At 45.2% G+C, this 19,582-nt stretch overlaps 6 protein-coding genes across 6 annotated transcripts; 5 read left to right on the top strand and 1 right to left on the bottom strand.

Moving 5' to 3' along the window:
* Positions 1 to 555: 555 nt before the first annotated feature.
* J7T55_005252 (uncharacterized protein) lies at positions 556 to 1,865 on the bottom strand (the record flags this gene model as incomplete). Its single annotated transcript, XM_053133559.1, has 4 exons — positions 556 to 792; positions 863 to 1,427; positions 1,511 to 1,794; positions 1,854 to 1,865. 4 exons carry the CDS (start codon positions 1,863 to 1,865, stop codon positions 556 to 558), a joined length of 1,098 nt encoding a protein of 365 aa, XP_052988438.1.
* A 555-nt stretch (positions 1,866 to 2,420) lies between these two features.
* Positions 2,421 to 4,577, top strand: J7T55_005251 (L-xylulose reductase; the record flags this gene model as incomplete). The annotated part of the gene is made up of 5 exons (XM_053133556.1): positions 2,421 to 3,088; positions 3,355 to 3,401; positions 3,507 to 3,754; positions 3,827 to 4,225; positions 4,317 to 4,577. 5 exons carry the CDS (start codon positions 2,421 to 2,423, stop codon positions 4,575 to 4,577), a joined length of 1,623 nt encoding a protein of 540 aa, XP_052988437.1.
* A 1,155-nt stretch (positions 4,578 to 5,732) lies between these two features.
* On the top strand, positions 5,733 to 7,387 carry J7T55_005250 (uncharacterized protein; the record flags this gene model as incomplete). Its single annotated transcript, XM_053133555.1, has 2 exons — positions 5,733 to 5,877; positions 5,958 to 7,387. The coding sequence occupies 2 exons, from the start codon at positions 5,733 to 5,735 to the stop codon at positions 7,385 to 7,387; spliced, it is 1,575 nt and encodes a 524-aa protein (XP_052988436.1).
* A 280-nt stretch (positions 7,388 to 7,667) lies between these two features.
* Positions 7,668 to 10,900, top strand: J7T55_005249 (uncharacterized protein; the record flags this gene model as incomplete). The annotated part of the gene is made up of 6 exons (XM_053133554.1): positions 7,668 to 7,684; positions 8,134 to 8,273; positions 8,674 to 8,725; positions 8,796 to 10,191; positions 10,255 to 10,521; positions 10,634 to 10,900. The coding sequence occupies 6 exons, from the start codon at positions 7,668 to 7,670 to the stop codon at positions 10,898 to 10,900; spliced, it is 2,139 nt and encodes a 712-aa protein (XP_052988435.1).
* A 950-nt stretch (positions 10,901 to 11,850) lies between these two features.
* Positions 11,851 to 12,283, top strand: J7T55_005248 (meiotically up-regulated protein; the record flags this gene model as incomplete). The annotated part of the gene is made up of 2 exons (XM_053133553.1): positions 11,851 to 11,991; positions 12,080 to 12,283. The coding sequence occupies 2 exons, from the start codon at positions 11,851 to 11,853 to the stop codon at positions 12,281 to 12,283; spliced, it is 345 nt and encodes a 114-aa protein (XP_052988434.1).
* A 951-nt stretch (positions 12,284 to 13,234) lies between these two features.
* On the top strand, positions 13,235 to 15,853 carry J7T55_005247 (uncharacterized protein; the record flags this gene model as incomplete). Its single annotated transcript, XM_053133552.1, has 3 exons — positions 13,235 to 13,750; positions 13,833 to 14,730; positions 14,784 to 15,853. The coding sequence occupies 3 exons, from the start codon at positions 13,235 to 13,237 to the stop codon at positions 15,851 to 15,853; spliced, it is 2,484 nt and encodes an 827-aa protein (XP_052988433.1).
* Positions 15,854 to 19,582: the final 3,729 nt, after the last annotated feature.

Genomic DNA, 19,582 nt, shown 5'->3' with positions numbered 1-19,582 from the left:
GAAGAAACAGAAACAGAAACAGAAAAAGAAACATCTTTCAGAGTTTTCCATGTTCAGTTATAAACAATATTTCATCGCAATTCACTCAGCCTGCTAAGAAGTGTATCTGAGTAATGAAAGATGATTGATATCATAAATCCTGGAGCATCCCTCCCTGTCAGGTATATTTATACCTGTATAATGAAATCTGATGCGTTCCGGATTCTCCCATTCGACCTGAGGGGGGTTAGATTGGACAATTTTCACATGTTGGCATCTAAAGCAAAGATCACTTTAGCCACTTGAAATAATCCACTACTATCCAGATAAACATCTAAATCTCACTCAAAAACTGCCTGCCGACGATATTTGGGCATGGATGACTCATGTTGGACCGGCAAAGTCGATGTTTTCATCTTCCAAGGTAGTGCAAGCCTGTCGAAGGCAGAGTTGAGACGTCAACTATCTTTCTCATGTTCGTCACATGAGCTACAGTGGTTGCAAGACAACAGATAAAACGGAAAGTATAAGCTTCACGCATAATGTCAAACATGTATTTCATGATAGGAAGCTCCGCTACTTTTGAACACCCTCAATGATAACCTTAAGCGTGTCCTCCTTGGCTTGTCTCACAATTTCGAAAGCCTCCAACGCCTGTTCGAATTTGAACCTGTGCGTTATGAGTTTTCGTGGGTTCACCTTGCCAGAGGCAACGAGATTTACGGCCTCAGGATAACAGCCGGTGGTGTAACGGATTGAGCCCAAAATATGTAAGGCTCTGATACACGCCGTTGTGATGGGAAACACGACATTCTGTACACGCAATGTTAACGTATATTCCCACCAGCCCGAGAAGTCTTGGTCAAGGAGGCTCTTCACACACCTCTTTGCCCATACCGGCCTGTACAAAGGTGCCGCCCTTCTTGGCTGCAAAGACGCCAGCCTGGATGCACGGCTCGGCCCCGGTGCATTCAAGCACCACGTCTGCGCCATCGCCCAGGCCAAAGGTCTTCACGATCTTTTCGCCCATGGCACGGGATGCGTCAACGGGATCCACATTGCCGGCGGCCTCCTCTGGTGACGGAACAAAGACGTCGTCGGCACCAAAGGATCTCGCAAAATCGGCGCGGGATTTTGACAGGTCGACGCCGACGACCTTGCTGGCGCCGTACGCCTTGGCCACGGCCTGGCACAGGGCGCCGATGGGCCCGCAGCCGAAGACGAGGACACTCTGTCCACCGCGAAGACCTGCGACCTTGCAGATTTGTACCGCGACGGCTACAGGCTCGACAAGCGCGCCGTCCTCGGCCGTCATGTGCGCAGGGATCGGGTAGCAGTAGTCTCCGGCGACGATGTAGTACTTCTGTAGTGTCCCATCCCACGGTGGTGTGGCCGCGAAGACGGTATCTGCGCAAAGATTGTATGCACCGGCACGGCAGTAGTCACAACTGCGTATGTGTAGGTTAGTTTCCCACACAATCATCACACCTCTCTCCTAGTTATGCTGACTTGTCAGTTTGATGGTACATACTGTCTGCAGGGGACACCGGGCTCGATAGCAACCCGGTCTCCGACTTTGAGATTCTTCACGTTCTTGCCGACCTCGACAACAGTACCAGAACTCTCGTGACCCAGAACAATGGGACTCTCGAGGATGAAATCGCCAATGCGGCCCCGCTGCCAGTAGTGGACATCTGAGCCACAGATGCCAGTCTGCTCGATGTGAACGCGTACATCATACTCGTCGCGGAGCTTTGGGACCTCACGGTTCTCGAACGAGACGTTCTGGATGGACTGAAGAACAAATGCCGGGTTCTGGAACGTCGTGTTAAATTGCTTTCTCGAAATCAAATCCAACTGCGGCTCAAACTCACCAATTCAGCCATGATGTATAATTTTTACAGCACTGCCGGCCTGTTTGATCTATAGTATCTGGTCACTGGTGCGGGGCTGTGTTTTGACTCGACAATGAAGGGTGACGTCGTTAGCATTATTCACAACGAACAAGCATTATGATGATGTGTACTTACATATACTACCGTATGTGGATATTCCACACTGGCTCGAGATCGAGATCCTGGCTCGTCAATCCGCTCCGAAAGGCGGATCCAAGCCCGGACGTGGAATGACCGCGCCGGCCGAGACTCGGCGTACTTCCTCCACAACGGACATCGGGTCCGGAAACCCCGGGATGTGGGGCCGGGCTCGGTGCGCTAAAACGGACAACTGTGCTCCGTCGGATTGGTTCCGAATCTAATGATCGCAAGTCATTAGCTGTGCTACATATTGTCAAATCCCAAGCCGATATTGACGATACCCTTCAGCGTGTTCATTTGGATACACGTCACAGAACCGACCTTGAAAGCACTTCTGTCTAACCATTCGATAAGCAGTTACATCTCACCTGGCCTGGTGCCAGCCGCCCCTCTCCGTCTTCACCAATGGAGCCAATATACCAACTCCTTGTGGATCGAATTATCCACAAATGGTCCGAGAAGCCCCATGACCGGATTCTGATCGCATTGGCTGGGCCGCCAGGATCAGGGAAAACAACCATCGCCCGGAAAGTAGCCCAACGGCTTGCCTCGTCAAGCTCATCAACACCGGCCGCCCCAAAGACAGCGGTGGTCTCCGTCGACGGGTTCCACATGACCCTTGCCGCCCTGCGGGCTCTCCCCAACGCGGAGGAGGCACTAGCCCGAAGAGGCGCCCCATGGACATTCGACGCCGATGCGGCGGTCGCACTCGTGCGGGAATTGAGGATGAGCGGTCCAAACAGCGCCGGTTTCTCTTCGCGTGATGTCGTCGTCCCTACGTTTGACCACGCCGTCAAAGATCCCGTCGAAGGTGGGCTGTTGGTGCCGGCGGACGCGCAGGTCTGCATCTTAGAGGGCAACTACCTTTTATCCGATGAAGGGTCGTGGGCGGCTATAATGGATATAGTGGATGACCGGTGGCTCGTCAAGGTCGATCCTGCTTTGGCACGTGCTAGAATTGCAGCACGGCATCTGGCAGCGGGAATCGAGCCAACTTTGGAATTGGCTCTCGCGAGGACTGATTACAACGACCTCCCTAATGGAGACTATGTAATGAAACATAGCGAAGGGCGGTATGATCTACTTATTGAGAGTGTAGAGCAGCACGTGGGTGTATAATACTATAGAGTACGGAATACATTTCCTAGTGTTAGAAACTCCTGGATTATCATTATCCTTGGGGAAATCTATTATGCTGTGTGTTCTCAAGATTCAGATCAATGAGCCCATTATCCAGTACCTACCCTTCCGGGTTTTATCAGCTTGCATGCACATCATGTCGTCCGTTCGATGTCACTCACTCAACTTTGCATTCTGGATCCTCATGAACAAGTCATAGATCGAGGAGCGTGTCATTTGAGCCAAGATCATCGGACGACACCGTCCGTACCCACCCCGGCGAGACTTACCGCCAATGAAACGCCAGAGGCATAATTGCTAGTAAGGGAGTCATGTATATGTACTTGTGCCTTCGAACCACGATAATCGCAGCGTCAGAAATTCAAAGGGTCATAGAAAAGATTAGCATTGGCAATTCTAGGTCTCAATACTCCACTGAAATCGACGACATGGCTTCGAACGGCACGAATGGGAGGACTTCGACCAGGGCTCCCAACCCACCGGTTCAAGACAGCGTGTTCAAACAGTTTCGACTTGATGGCCGTACCGTCATTGTCACTGGTGGCGCAGGCGGCATTGGGTACGAAATAGCTCGGGGCCTGGCAGAAGCAGGTGCCAATGTGAGTCCCCCCATCGGATACCGTCGACAGTAATTTAACCCTCCGCATTACGCTGACACGTCTTCTCCTAAGCTTGCTCTGTGGTACCATTCATCATCCAAGGCAGAGAAGCTGGGTGCTACCATTGCCCAAGAGTTCGGCGTCAAGGTGCAGACATACAAGGTCGATGTGCGCCAGTATGATGATGTCGAAAAGGTGGTGGACCAAGTTGTCCAGGACTTTGGCCGTCTCGACGTCATGATCGCAAACGCTGGTGTCCCATCCAAGGCCGGCGGACTGGATGACAAAGTGGAAGACTGGGACCGCGTCCGGTCTATCGATTTTGATGGCGCGTATTATTGCTTCCGTGCCGCAGGTCTGGTCTTCCGCAAACAGGGTCACGGTGTTGGTATTGCTACGGCATCCATGAGTGGCCACGCTGCCAATGTCCCTCAGGAGCAAAGTTGTTATAATGCTTGCAAAGCCGGTGTGGTAAGTACACAAACTGTGTCTCGCATATATCACACATATTTAGGGGTTTCGATAGCTGTGTAGTGAGCCTAGCTAACACAATACTCACCAGATCCACTTGTGTAAGAGTTTGTCCGTGGAATGGGCCAAATGGGGAGGTCGTATTAATTCGGTGTCGCCGGGCTATATTGACACGGAAATCTCAGGGGACTGCCCGTTTGAGATGAAAGAGGAGTGGTTCAGCTTGACCCCCATGAGGAGAGATGCAGATCCTCGGGAGCTGAAGGGTGTGTACCTATATCTTGCGAGTGATGCGAGCTCGTACACGACTGGTGCGGACTTTGTGGTCGATGGAGGCTATACCGCCCGATAGACAATTTGAGTTGTGTAAAACTCTTTAGATTTGTTTGATTTCGGCTCTTAAGCCCCCCAATAACAAAGTGCTGCTAGCTTTGAAAACTGTCATGATAAATTCGTATAAAGTGTTTGCGACTAGATATCTCATTCGATCATGTTCGACATAAACCTCTTCGGCTGGGGAAATTGTTTGTTGCAAAGCCGAGATGGTTTTGCATACTTATTTTCCATATTTCCATTTCTTCCTGAGTCTTCTTTGCTCTATCTCTATTTCCACGAGGATAACGATTCAGCCTGGTGAAAGTGAAATATGCTATTGAGCCCGTCGTCCTCGTACTCAATCCAGTATAAATTATCTGCCGCGCCTCACTATGTCTCGCTTGTTGCTTATCTAGAAGCTACACAACTCTTCTGATAAAAATAGAGAAGTATCTCTCTTTGTCCAGCTCGGACTTGATCACCCCAATGACGTCGGCCTATGAGTTGCCGTGCGCGATTTTGACATCGAGTGTCTTGGAACCTTACCCCACTCCATTATTTAACCTTGTTCTCGCCGGACCTGTTTCTCCATCTCTTGGACTCAGCTGCTCCGAGGCCGGTATTGTAGAAACGTACTCGAGGATCCGGTCTCGGTCTTTACCAAGTATGAGAGAAGACATCAAATCAGTTGCCTCGCTGATCCGTGGTGTCTTGTGCTAAAGATCGGCCCTTCAAGTAGTGATGTGACCAAGGATACACGCAAGCATTCGAGGAGACACTGGAGCGACAGGGGGCCCGGCCTTGCTATATCAGGGACTCCGTCCACACGGACGACAGTAGTCCGGGTCTTGCAACACGTGGATTGCCAGGCACGTACCAATGATGCACAACCGGAGCTTTCCCCCTGAAACATCCACGCCTTGTCTTTGGCTAGTGTCTACCACCCCATGGGGAGGAATTCGGGCATAATCTGGAGAAGATGGGGTGGTCTTAGTGGGTCAACGAACTCCAACAATGCGTCACCTCAGATGACAGGCGCTGGATGCACTCCGTAAATACATAAATAAGACGATCGCCTGCAGTGCACAAACCCAGTGATAATACCCAGACTTCAACCACCAGGATGCAGCCTACTGGTGATCTGCTATCACTATTTTGACATCTTTCCTTCCAAGCTCGATTCGAAGAGACCATGAAGGAAGCCCAAATTGTCGGAGAGGCCCTCGCCCAGGTGCTCCCCCAAACAAATAAATGGTGGTTCCAACAGTCCCACTTGCTCAGACTGAACCTAGTGCTTCTTGTACCCCTCTTGTCATCCTCCGTCTCTGGGTATGATGGTGAGTAAACATGACATTGTGGCCGGCAATCCATTCCACCAAATGAGCCTTGAGGCCCAACTCACACGATCCTTGGACAGGCTCCCTCATGAACGGGCTTCAGTCTCTGAAGCAATGGAACAGCTACTTCGGAAACCCCACGGGGACCAGGCTCGGTGTGGTCAATGCCGCGCAGTCAATCGGCTCCGTCCTCTCGATTCCCTTGATCGGAAGCCTGTCCGACAAGTTTGGCCGTAGGCCGGTCCTGCTCACTGGCATCATCCTCATCATCATCGCCACAATTATACAGGCAGCATCCATCAACTATGCCATGTTTGTCGTCTCACGTGTGATTGTCGGATTCGGAGGCATGTTTGTGGTGCAGCCGAGTCCGATGCTCATCGCAGAGCTGGCGTATCCGACCCACCGAGGGAAATACACATGCGCCTTCTGGACCATGTACTACCTAGGGGCCATTCTCGCAAGCTGGACTACCTTTGGCACGCAAGACTTCGACAGTACGTGGTCGTGGCGGATTCCCTCGATCGTCCAAGCCGGCCTGCCCCTCGTCCAGCTCGCCTTCTGGTGGGCTGTTCCCGAGTCGCCACGGTGGCTGATCGCCAACGACAGGGCTGACGAGGCCTCCTATATCCTCTCCCAGTACCACTCCGGGCGTGACACCGCCGCCGAGGGCGCTGAGGAGCATCCATATACCCCTCTCGTCGAGCTCGAAATGTCCGAGATCGTGCAGACGCTGCAGATGGAGAAGGATGCGGCGCGCGCCACGTCTTGGAAATCTCTCGTGGAGACCCCGGGCAACCGCAAGCGCACTCTCATCGCCGTCTGCGTTGGCGTCTTTGCGCAGTGGAACGGCATCGGCATCGTGTCATACTATCTGACTCTCGTCCTCAACTCCGTGGGTATCACCGACACGTTCGACCAGACGCTCATCAACGGCCTACTCCAGATCTTCAACTTTGGCGCAGCGCTCATGGCGGCGGTGCTCGTCGACCGGCTGGGCCGCCGGACGCTGTTCCTCTGGAGCAGCGTCGGCATGCTCGTGTCGTACATCGTCTGGACGGCTTGCTCGGCCGTGAACGCAAACACCGGCTCCAAGCCCGCGGGTATTGTCGTGGTGGTGTGTCTATTCATCTACTATTTCCACTATGACATCGCGTGGACTCCGCTGCTCCTCGGCTATCCGACCGAAATCCTCCCCTACTCGCTTCGCTCCAAAGGCATCGCGCTGGAGCTCTTCTCCATTTATGCGTCGCTCATCGTTGCTGCCTTCTGCAACCCCCTGGGCATGGACAACATTGGCTGGAAATATTATATCGTCTTCTGTGCTCTGCTGGTTGTCTTCCTGGTCGTGGTGTGGTTCTTGTTCCCGGAAACCAGGGGCCACAGCCTGGAGGAGATTGCTGTGATCTTTGATGGGAAGCAGGCGAACCTGATTGACGAGGTACCGGGCAAGAAGGAATTCTCCTCGGCGCATTTGGAAAAGGCATCTGATATTACCGAAATCTCATGAGAATGGAAAGGGCGTAATGGCTGCATGATGGCACTGATTCGCGCAAGCAAACTATTTTAATACTCTTGAAGCTGTTCCACTTCTTTCAGAAACATAGCAGGAAGGAATAGACTGCGTTGAAAAAAAGGGGGCCTGTGCCTTCGGTGGTAGGGAAGCGTGATACGACATAGACTACTATGCATCAAGTCTGCATACCGCCACCCCTGTTAATTTCGCGAGATGTAACCCTGGGCCACGCTGAGCTGGCAAGCCTCGTCCGGCTCAAAACCTTATTGAACTCATGTTTCGACACATAAGGTACGTATGATTGGAGAAAATTCAAATACGCTCAAGGCGTCATCCATGTTGCGAGAATCCCTTCATCATGGAGAGGTTTGATGCATTCTGTGGCAGATGCTTGTCATCGTGCGGGGGTAGGCAAGGCCTGCAGATCTCGTATTGAGATGCAACCCCTCCTGTTGTGAACCATTAACCACTTCTTCCGTATTAACCTTGTCCCTTTTACATGCAGAGATCGTCAAACAACAAGCGTTAAACATCGAGCCATGTGCCGTTTTGCCGATGACGCGTCCATTAAGGATGAATTCTGGCAAGGGTCTAGGGCGTTGCAGTGGTCGCTTAATACAGAAAATAATTAAAAACAGAAAAGACTTTGCTCTTCCCGGATTAGCCAAGTGATGTGCCTTGACGCTTCCGTCCCGTTCCGCCCAGTGGCTGTTATCGCGGGCCGCTAACGTGGGTCGTAGCGCTGCTGCTTCCCCCTCCTTTTCCTTCGAATCGCTTATTCGGCAGAAAAGCCCTGACACCACAATCGCGCAACAAGGTGCCGATTTCCAGATCCCATATGCAGATAATCAATATTTCGTCCGCAATGATCTCCGAAATTGTGAGCTGCTGAACCCCCTACATGGGTGCTTTCCCAGGGGGAACCATGCGCGCGGAGTTACGGCACACCCAAGAAAACCCTACAGCTCGCCGCATAGCCGTTCAAACAAGCCTTAACAAGCTTCTCGCTAAAGCCTTTCACGAGCTTCGATGCCAGGGCCCCCTTGTTTAATGGCATGTTCAATTCTCGTGTCTTGCTGCAGAGCCTTTCTGAATGGCAGCGCGTGTGTGGTTGCCCATCCTACCGATGTCTCCTATATTACGATTAATTATATATCTTGGCAAGTATTTCCATCACATCTGGCAGATCAACACTGTTATCGTTCAACTCTGTTCCATTCTCTTTTTGCCATTTGTTCTTCTCCGACCAAACTTCATTCGTTATCGTCATCCGCTGGTAGACCCTCTCTACTATGATGTTTTCCAAAATTCGTCCATCGTTTTTGCTTCCTTGTCTGTCTATTCTAAGTGGAGCTATTGCACAGCAAACCAGTACCACCAATGCCTCCTTCACAACTTTCAGTGGCAATGTTGCCTCCACCATTCTTGTCATCGCAACAGATAGCACATCAGCAACTGTTGCCGCGCAGGGATTAAATGGCTACGGCATTCCACACCAAAACCTCATTGTCCCACAGACCGGGGCTGCCCTTCCAACGCTGAGCTCCTCTGCCGGTGGCAACTTTGGTGGTATCATCGTTGCTTCCGGCGTCGCTTATGAGTACAGTGCCAGCAACTATTCGAGTGCTCTCACCAATGATCAATGGAATGCTTTGTACGAGTACCAGATCGCGTACGGAGTTCGTATGGTACAATATGGCATATTTCCCACTCTTGATGCGGGAGTGGTCGCCTCGGGCGGCTGCTGTAACACCAGCGTCTTGCAACCTATCTCCCTTACCAACACAAGTGCATTTGCGCAAGCTGGCCTAAAGGAGAATGCTGCGCTGGACACATCAGGCTTATACCATTACCCATCCACGATTTCGAATACGACGACCACAACTGCCATTGCGGAATTCGGGTCCGCAAGCGACGGCAGCTTTACCTCCAACAGCGTTGCTGCCGTCATCAACAACTTCGAATCTGGCCGACAGCAAATGGTCTTCTTCATTGATTTCTCACCAAATTGGTCGGCGACCTCGTCAATCCTTCAACATGCGTACATTACCTGGCTTACGAGGGGCTTATACGCAGGCTACCGTCGTGTCAACCTGAACACTCAAATTGATGACATGTTCCTTGAGACCGACTTGTATCTGCCTAGTGGTACGACCTACCGTGTCACCCCAGACGACTTGACTGGAATTGTCAACTGGCTACCTTCAGTTCGGGCGCTTATGCCTGCAGGTAGCAACTGGACCGTGGAAATCGGATTCAACGGTAATGGCAACATCGAACAGGCCGAGGCTACCGATCAAGGGTATCAAGTGTGTTCGCCCGACTCTATTGAGTACGGTGACCAGCCCGACACCGCCTTGGAGTTCAAGAAGCCGTTGGGATCAGGCACAGACATCTGGCCGGCCACTCCAACAACGTACAACTACTCTGTAGACTGTTTGAACCTCGACCCTTTGAAGACGTGGTTTGACACGAATGTCCACTATTTCAACACCATCAGCCATACTTTTACGCACGAAGACGAAGACAATGCTACGTACGCAGACGTCCTCAAAGAAATTGAATTCAACCAAGCCTGGCTCACTGCAACTGGGATTGGTTCGGGCAACTTCACCGCGAATGGTCTTATCCCTCCGGCTATTACTGGCTTGCACAATGGAGACGCCTTGCGAGCATGGCACGACGCGGGTCTTGTTCAGTGTGTTGGAGACAACAGCAGACCCGTGCTCCGCAATCAGGAAAACGATATGTGGCCCTACATTACTCAGGAGGCCGCTGATGGATATGCCGGCATCCAAGTAAATGGTCGGTGGCCAACGAGAATCTACTTCAACTGTGACACCAGTAACTGTACGACGCAGGAATGGATCAACACGTCGGCTGGCAGTGGTACGTTCGACGACCTCCTGGCAGCAGAAAAGGCCGACTCCATCCGCTATCTGGGCGGACTTTATCATGATGCGTTCATGTTCCATCAGGCCAACCTTCGTACGACTGGGGACCTTGGAACGACAACAATCAACGGCGTTGCGTCTACTATCGGCATTTTCCAGGCCTGGGTGGAAACTGTTGTCCAAGAATACGTTCGTCTCTTGGAATGGCCCATCATCTCCATGCAGCAAGTAGACGTATGTACCTCCTGCGTGACCTTTTTTCTGCACAACCTCGTTCCATGCAAAATTACCTATCCCGATATCTACCATGAGACAAATACACTAACAAAACCTCTTTTCGCCACAGTTCTCTGCCAACTTCGCCAACCGCATGACCCGTGATGCCTGCTCCTACGGGCTCACTTACGATATCACCTCCGGCAGCATTACCGGCGTCACAGTCACAGCCAGCGGAAACACCTGCGGCACGTCTATCCCCGTGACCGTTCCAGGCTCTGTGACGGACACCCAGGGATTCACAACCGAGCAGATTGGATCGGATCCATTAACAATTTGGGTGCAGCTGTCTGGGTCTCCTGTATCCTTCACTCTCTCGCAACCTGTTGCTCTGTGAAGAGAAGCAAAGGGGATGAAAAAGAAACCTTGTTTATTTGTAGTCTTTAATATTAGTAAACGTAGTAGTCTCAAAATATTATAGCCTATACTGGCCACTGCAGATTTAAACAGTCTTTACGCATTCAGCATCCTGTTCAAGCCTTGTACCACGCCTCATCTTGCTGTTATTATATGTTAAACAAGTTTGTGCTGCGAAACTTGAAAAGCTTTAAACAAATTTGCTTAGTCAGTAATCCCTTCCCCGCACCTGGGCAGGAGGATGGGGAGGTAGCACAAGTAAGGCCAAGGAGGCCCCAGGAAACGTAAAACCTTTTTCTTCTCTTTACAAACCGTGTCAAACTGCAACACCACATCCACGCCATGAAATCAAGTTCATTTGCACCTGCCTTGCCGAAAGAAACTGCTGCATTAGCAGAAACAATATTCATCCTTCTCTTTACAGGATCAACAGAAGATTTCAATAGCAGTTATAGCAATAAAACATATATCGGCTGCTCTAAAGGGTATAATGCGACTCGACGCAGACTGTAGCGCAAGCGTTAAGCAATGTTACATCTTTCAAACCGGCTACCGCGCAGGGCAGCACGCCGTGGCTTGAGCTCATGGGAGTAACGATTCGAAAGTTGATAAGATGCACATGAATAGGATACATCCAGCTCCACTGCTGTTCACGAACTCCTGGATCCTAACAGTGCCATACAAGGAGAGCACGTTGTGGGGTTCAGCTGAGGAATCAGCAACAATCTTGTAAGCAACCACGGAAAGCATGTTATTTTCAAACTTTACTGTCTAAAATGCCACTGGTTAACAAGGCAATCAAGACTGCTATTTTCACAAGCCGCGTTTCAAAAGCCCTTAAACCTAAGAGTCGCAAAATCCAAATAGTAACAGCAGCTAAACAAAACAAGACCAAGGCTTACCTAAAGATACAGAGTCACATAGACAACAATGCGCGAGCTTGAGCTCGTGACCTGGGACCCGCCCAAGGACGAGTCCGGTGGGCAGATGTTCCCGTTCGCGCGGTGGCGCGACCTCTTCTCTAAGCTCAACACCTGGGCGCAGCTGGACTTCGCCCGCATCGCCTTCTTTGTAACGACACAGCTATATAAGACTGCACTGTATTCCAGAAGGCGTTCTGGAATTCTGAACTTTTGTTAGGAAACAGCCCTAACCATAGTGCAGCGGTCAAGGCGCTGCCTCATTCCTGGACCTCGACGCGTTCCCTGTGCGCGACCTGGACCTCATCTTCGGCGAGGGCGTGTCGCCGCGCCAGCGGTGCCGCGCTGAGCTGCTGCTGCCCGTGGACAGGATCTACGAGGCCCAGATCTGTGACTACGTCTTTGCAGACCACGGGCTCGCTGACAGCGTCAATGTTGTGTAGCGCCCGCTTCAAGTATTTTCTCATCAGAGCTATACAATAATATTAAGCAGATTTTGAGAACCTCAGCGTGACCGGCAAGTCTGTTACCAGCGCCGGGATTCCTGAATAATTGTTGCATTTTCCAAGAAAGTTGTATTTACACTAACTTGTTAAGCAACAGCAGTGCCATACGTGGCAGCAATAGCTGTTGCAGGCCTGCTGATTATAGGCAATAAAAGTTTAATGGCTTTAAATAGTAATATTGCTAAGGAAAGTAAGTTTATATAAGTAGAAAATAAGCCTAAGGAAAATTAAAGTTCTTACACAAATGCTTAGTATAGAAGTCGATAAAGAGCCTATGGAATAGAACTACTGTATAAGTGTATTATCAACTCTGGTGCAACCAAGGCTTTCCTACCGGTGGTCTCTGCTGCCGTTGGAGCTCTGAGCAATAACTATGCTACGTGAGGATGTTGAGATTCGGAACTTCCTGTCAAATGGGCAGCGCTGAACCTTTGAGCTCAGTTAGCTCACGGTACACCTTTTAAGGTACCGTCTGCTACCTCTTCCGCCTGATAACACACGCCTATCTCAGTATCTAAATCCTATTATAGATATAAGTATGATAGCTATAGAGAATCCCTGTCTACCGTCACAGTAGGTGGACCGCTACCATCATTTCAGGAGCTAACAGCCAACAGCCAACAACTACCAACCAACAGCCAACAACCAACAGCCAACAGCCAACAACCGAAATGCAGCCAGGCCCCTTCCCCACTTTCGCGCAGCCAGGCTTTCTTTTCCTGCCCATCTTCTTTTCGCCCAATGTGATTTCCCTCGTCCATGTCGCTCTCAGAGATCCCGTCGCTTCTTACGATAGCTTTCCGCTACACCGTTGTGATTAACCTCTAGTTACCCTCTTGTATCTCCCCCATAGTGGAGACGTCGGCTTTTTTATCCAGTCTGCTAATAATGGCTGACGACGACTATGCCGTGCGCGTCGTGTGGGCGGTCAAAGCTTCGCTCGATCAGACCTACCATGCACTGCGTCAGATGAAGAACCCCCAGGCTGCGTTCGAAGAGAAACAATCAACAATTGACGTCAGCATCGACCAAGCTCTACGAGGCCATCATACTGCACAAAGCCGCGCAGAAGCAGAAAAATTTCGAGAGGAAATTCTGAGACACAGCGCCGAGTTACATCAGCTCCGCCAAGATTATCAAGCAACCCTGGACGCGAAAACCAAAGACTTTGAACAACAGCGTCGCCTAGTACTCGAAAATCTTTGCCGCCTCCTCGTCCAAGCCGTCGGCCCGGATTTGTTTCAGAATGCTCTCCGAGATTTGACAAACAATTCATCAGACGCGGTGAAACACACCTCCGCACCAGTTAACCAACCTACACCACCTGCTACCGAGGCCGAGTCTGAAGTTGTGCCTCCTATGGAACATACCGTCACATCGCCACCCGCAGATTCTGAGAGACCTGTACGTGCTGACGCTAGTTCTTCATCGGCTGTGGGAATGCGCATTGCCGCAAAACATGGAATATATTGTTGACATCATCTAGCATAAACGTAGAATCGATACGGAACCCGAATCGCCTAGACGGCGTAAACGGGCCGTTCCGACCAGTAAGAGGATATCAGTCATGTGGTTCGACGAAGTTTACAAGAAAGGTCACGCTGAGACAAAACATATCATCGTCGAACACCCCAAGGGCGCTGGGCAATGGTATATAATCCGTTGTCAGGACTGCCCTCGCGATTTCAAGAACAAACCCTTGGTAACTGCCGGGTCTCATCTGAGCAGCGACGTGCATGGCAACCAGCCTAGAGATGCTGCGAAAGTTGTTGAGAATTTCGGGATTCATGTTTTAGACTGCAACGAAAGACGGGCGGAGAAGAATAATGCCGTCGCTCGCCGGGCATTCCGCAAACAGGACAAAGAGCCTCGTCCGCCAGATGACACAGCAGCCAAAGACAGCAAGCATAGTCGCCGAGGCGCAGCAGGCATTGTTAGTCCAACACCGGGTCAGATTTATCTCGGTTACTGGGGTAAGGCCAAGAAGAGCTGGCCAGTGCTTTTACTACCAAACGCGAACCTCGAGGACGTCGGCGTGCCAGACACTCTGGAGGGGTTGGGGCTGCTGGAAAAGCTGCCTCCGTGCTACCGTTATAACACGACGACAAAGACGCTTGAGTGGAAAGAGGGCTTCGAATATGGGGGAGAAAAAGTAGCACAGCGTTGGTTCCCTGTCATGTTCTTCGACGACGGCTTGAAATTTCCGTTTAAAAGTGCAGTCGGCTGGCTGCCGGCACACGACTTGGAGGTTTTGGACATTGAGTCGCCGGTTGCGTCTGACGTTCCTCACATTCGATCTGTTCGGGCGTACCTGAAAGCACGACCTCAAATCCCGTCAACGCAGGATGAACCTAGTGAAATGGACGTCCATGATGGTTTGGCTGGTTCGTGTTCAATTTCTTGCGATTTACATTTATTTACTAATTAAGCTTCTCAGATGCTATCAGCCGGCGAGATAACGAGACACACGAAACGTCTAAGGTGGACGGGAGCAATTCACGTGAAGCCACTATTGTTCAACCGCGCGGCAAAGGAGTGAAAGCTAGACCCGTACCAGTCGCAAACGATGGTGAGACATCGGTCGAGGCTGATGGAAACAGCAACGAAAACTCACGGAGGGAATCTATCGACATCATTTCAATCAGCAGCACGCCAGTATCTGAATCGCGCGAAATACATCCCGACGAGGCAGCTGTCCCTTCGCACAGTGAGCTAAACAGAACAACCTTAGCGCCCAACGCCGATGTCGAGACCACCACATTAACCAGTATGGGCGCCAAGAACCCAGAGCAGCCGACACAAGTTAACACGGTTTTTGAGGCCACAATGGAGCGCCCATATTTGGATCATCAATTTTCGGCTGAACCTTCTTCTCATGTACCAGAACTTCGTGCTGATTATTTGGCAACTATTGCCCAGAATGGTCTCAAACAGAACCCCGGCCTGTCCAACTGTGTACCGCCTGGGACTGCGCAACAGATTACACCACGGGAGGACAATACTCGCAAGATCATTCCCACGATTTCAGAGTTCAGCCGCGCATCTTCACTCGGTAGTGCTGCCAGTCACACAATAACAATTCCACCGCGAGCCGAGAATGATCGAAACCCTTTGAAGACTCAGAATCAGCCAATCCAATACCATGCACCGAATACGCCTCAGATCGAGAACAGGTCCAACAACTCAACGATACCTCTAAGCCAGGCGCAACCACAGCCTCAGCTTAACAATAGATATGTTCCATATCAACCTAGTGTACGACCTGAGATGGTCCAGGAGCAGCCTACAGTCCAGGTCCCGGATCCAAGGCACACAGTTCAACACGTGTCGTGGTCTAGACGAGGTGATCAGGGTACGGCTGCAGGTGCAAATCGTCATGGTGTCTCTGAACACAACAGAACCTGGATTGTCGGTAATAAGGCCTCTCATTCCCAGGAGCCCTACCAGAGACTCTCCCATCCTCTTCTGTCTGAAAAGACTTGGAGAAGCATCAACGGCATTAGTTAAAAACTTCTATAAACAAGGCTGGGCAATAAGTTATTTAGCTTTATATTATATTACCTTTATATTATATTACCTTTATATTATATTACCTTTATATTATACATTTTATTTAAACTTCATTTTATATATATTAAATAAACTACTTAAAAATAAAATTTATAAAGCTAAGATTTAAACTTATATTTAATTAAATATAAAGTATAATAGTAGTTAAAGTAATATTCTTTTACACCTTCTGCTTATTAACTTATATTAGCTTATTTTAACTATAATATACTTAAAAAATAAATATTTTTTAGTTTTTTTTAACTTTTAAATAATTTTAAGCTTTTTAAAAAATAAATTATAATGTAACAATTATAGCTAGTTTCTAGCTAATAAACCTAGTAAGCAGGTTTATATTTAAGGAACGTTTAAGGTAGTAATATTCTGAGCAATATATGATAATAGTGGATTGAAAGCTTTATAGCTATTCTAAGTAAATACTTAGATTAACTATTAAAAAGCTATTTTAAGTTAATACTATTTATTAGTAATAAGTATAATTTATATAGTTTATTTCTTTAGCTAGAGCAATAGGAGCGTTGCTTTTAGCGGCTTACTTAAAGCATTACTTACTTAAAGCAATAGAAGCGTTAGATTATTTAGATTATCTAGAGTAAAGCGTTGCTTTAGTTATTTTAATTATCCTTTTACTTTATTATATAACCTGCTTTTATTATATAGTAAATCCTTTTAGGCCTGCCTTACTAGCCTATAGGGTTTATCTGTGCTTTTAGAGAACTAATAGTGCTCCCTTAGTTTTATTCCTATTATATTTATAATATTATTCCCTTTCTTTATTATTTCTTTATCTTTAAAAAACCTAAATAAGTTTTTTTCTCTTTTATTTCCTTTTGTATATTTGTTATATTTATTCTGCTAATAATTATGCTATTGTATATAGAGAAACTGCGTTTTAAGAAATTAGATTAATGTAATTGATTATTTGCGTTTATTAAGTTGTTAGGCTTTAAAGTTATGCTTTATTTGTTTTATTCTGTAAAGGGGTAGTTTTATTAGATAATAAAGAGTGTTTCCTATTATTCTACCTATATTAAGTAAGGTAAAAAGTATAATAGCTTTAGGGTGCTAATAAGTGCTTGTAAGTTTTGGTTTTCCTTATTTTTTTATTTTCTTTTTTTTTTTTTTTTTTTTTTTAACTGTTCCTTTAGTATTTTGGGTTATTGTGGAAGAAAAGAAGTTGCGTTTTTAGGAGCTTAAGGCTTAAAAAGCCTTATATAAAGCTTATTATTAAATAAGTAAGGTAATAGCCTATTTAGATTATTTGTATTATTAAAGGGAGTTTTTAGTTTATTATAGGGCTAGTTTAATAAATAAAGGTTTAGCTATTTTAAATATGTTTAAGGAGGCTGATTATACTAAAGCTATTAACTAAGTTATAGCTAAAGAGTTTAAAGCTGTTCTTAATATTTAATAGAATAGGGGTTTTAGCATTATAAATTAAAGTTCTATAATAAAGTTTGCTAATGTAGATTTTTTTAGCTAGTTGTTTAGTGGTATGCCTAAAGTACTTTTTAGTAGTTTACCAGGTTTTAAATAGGTTTCTATAAATTATTTTTATTACTATAATTCTCCTATTTAACTAGGTATTTTATTATTTTCCTATATATCTAATAGTTTAAAATATATTTTACCTTATATTTTAGTTTATAGTTATTAAGCTTAATACTAGTAGCTGGTATTATATTAGTTAGTATAAGTTTTAATATAGAAATATAGAAAACTAAGTGGATTTTTATTCCTTTTAGTAGCGCAAGTTTATAATTTATTTTTAATATTTTTTTTTTAATTTTAAATAGTTTAATCTTTTTAAAATTAAGTTTATTACTAGGTTATTTAGTTTTAATTTGTTTTTTATAAAGTAAGTAAACTATATTTCCCCTCCTAAAAATTAGTTTTTTCAACCTTTATTAGTTTACCTATTTTACTATACATTTTTAAACAAATTCTAAATTTGCTATAATTTTTCTATAGATATTTTTAATTTATTCTATATAGTTAATAGCCTATAGTACTTCTATACTAGAAATTAAGTATTAATAAATATTCAAATTAAATCCATAGTTAATATAAAATAGCAAAATATTAATAGTATATATATTCATACTATTATATACAAATTATATTAACAATAGTAATAGTACTTAATTATTCTACTAATAGTTAATATAATAGTGTATATATTATTCTAATATTTAGTTAAGTTATTCTATTTACCTATCTATTTATAAATATACTATTATTAAAAATTTATACTTAGCTTTTAGTTATCTTATTAAAAAAAACTAAAAGTTTAATATAAATAGTTTATTTTAATTAAATATAATTTTATTTAGTAGCTTATATTAATTAATAATTATCTTAAGGAATATATAGGTAAGTTCTTTTGCTATACTAGCTTCCTTATAGGGTATAAAGTATATATATTTTATAAATCTGTTTACTATAACCAAGATACTATTATAGCTAACTCCTATTATTAGTTCCTTAAATAAAGGAAGCTTAATAATAAAGTCTAAGCTAATTAATTTTTATAGTTTATTTAGTATTAGTAGTAGTTATAATAGCCTATATAGCTTATATTTTGCAGGCTTGCTTTTATTGCAAAAGTTGCATTTATTAATAACTTAAGCTACTTTTTATCTTACATTAGGAAAGTCTTAGTATTGTTTTAGCCTTAGGTATATAGCTTAAATGCCCTAATAGCTATATACTAGTGCTTTATAAAGTTCTTTAATAACTTCCTTCCAAAAAGCTACTAAAAGGTAATATTTTCCTTTATAAAATAAAGTTTTATTTATATTTTATAGCTATTTCTTTTTATTACCTAGGATATCTTTATAGCTTTATTTTACCTAATTAAATTAGTTTATAGTAAACCGCACTTAATAAGCTATTGTAATTTATTACTTTAATAAGTTGTTTTTTAATTAGTTTATAGCGGACCGCCTTTTTAAGTACCCTATATTTAAGCTTTTGTTTAAGTTTTTATAAAGTACTGTATAGGTTTTAAATAAAACCTTTTACTAATAGTTTAACTATTTACTAAAAGCATTTACTTTTCTATTTTTAAATCCCTTTTAATATATAATTTTAGCATTAAACTATAAAAGGTATTTTAACTATTAAATTTACCGCTTATTAAGTTCTTTAATAGTTATAAAGTATACTAGGTTTTTATAGTTTATAAATACTTATACTTAGTATTTTACTTTAATTAAATAGTATTTTTATTTTTTAAATACTTTAATAATTGCTATTAGTTCTTTATTATATATTAGGTAATTTAGTTTAAGTTTATTAAGTTTTTATAAGAAAAATATAATAAAGTAAAATCATCCTTATTTATTGCATTATTTTAATTCTCCTCTAATAGCAAAGTTTAAAGCATTAGTGCTTATTTCGTAAACCTTCTCAGGGTCTGCTTCTATAAGCATAGGTTTTAAGAAAACTCATTCCTTGATTTTATTAAATACATCCTATTCCTCTTTTCCCTATTTAAAAGGTTAATCCTTCTTAATAAAGTTAGTTAATAGTATAAACAACTCTCTATAATTTTTAATATATTATTAGTAGAAGTTAATATAACCTTAAAAGCCTCTAACTTTCTTAACATTAGTTAAGGTTAGCTAATTTTTAATTGCTGCGATTTTAAAAGCTTGCATTCTA

The sequence above is a fragment of the Diaporthe amygdali genome (assembly GCF_026229845.1).
Source record: "Diaporthe amygdali strain CAA958 chromosome Unknown NODE_38_length_435494_cov_65_447576, whole genome shotgun sequence".
Taxonomy (NCBI): domain Eukaryota; kingdom Fungi; phylum Ascomycota; class Sordariomycetes; order Diaporthales; family Diaporthaceae; genus Diaporthe; species Diaporthe amygdali.
The sequence above is the reverse complement of the archived record's forward strand: the minus strand, read 5'-3'. Positions and strand labels throughout refer to the sequence as shown.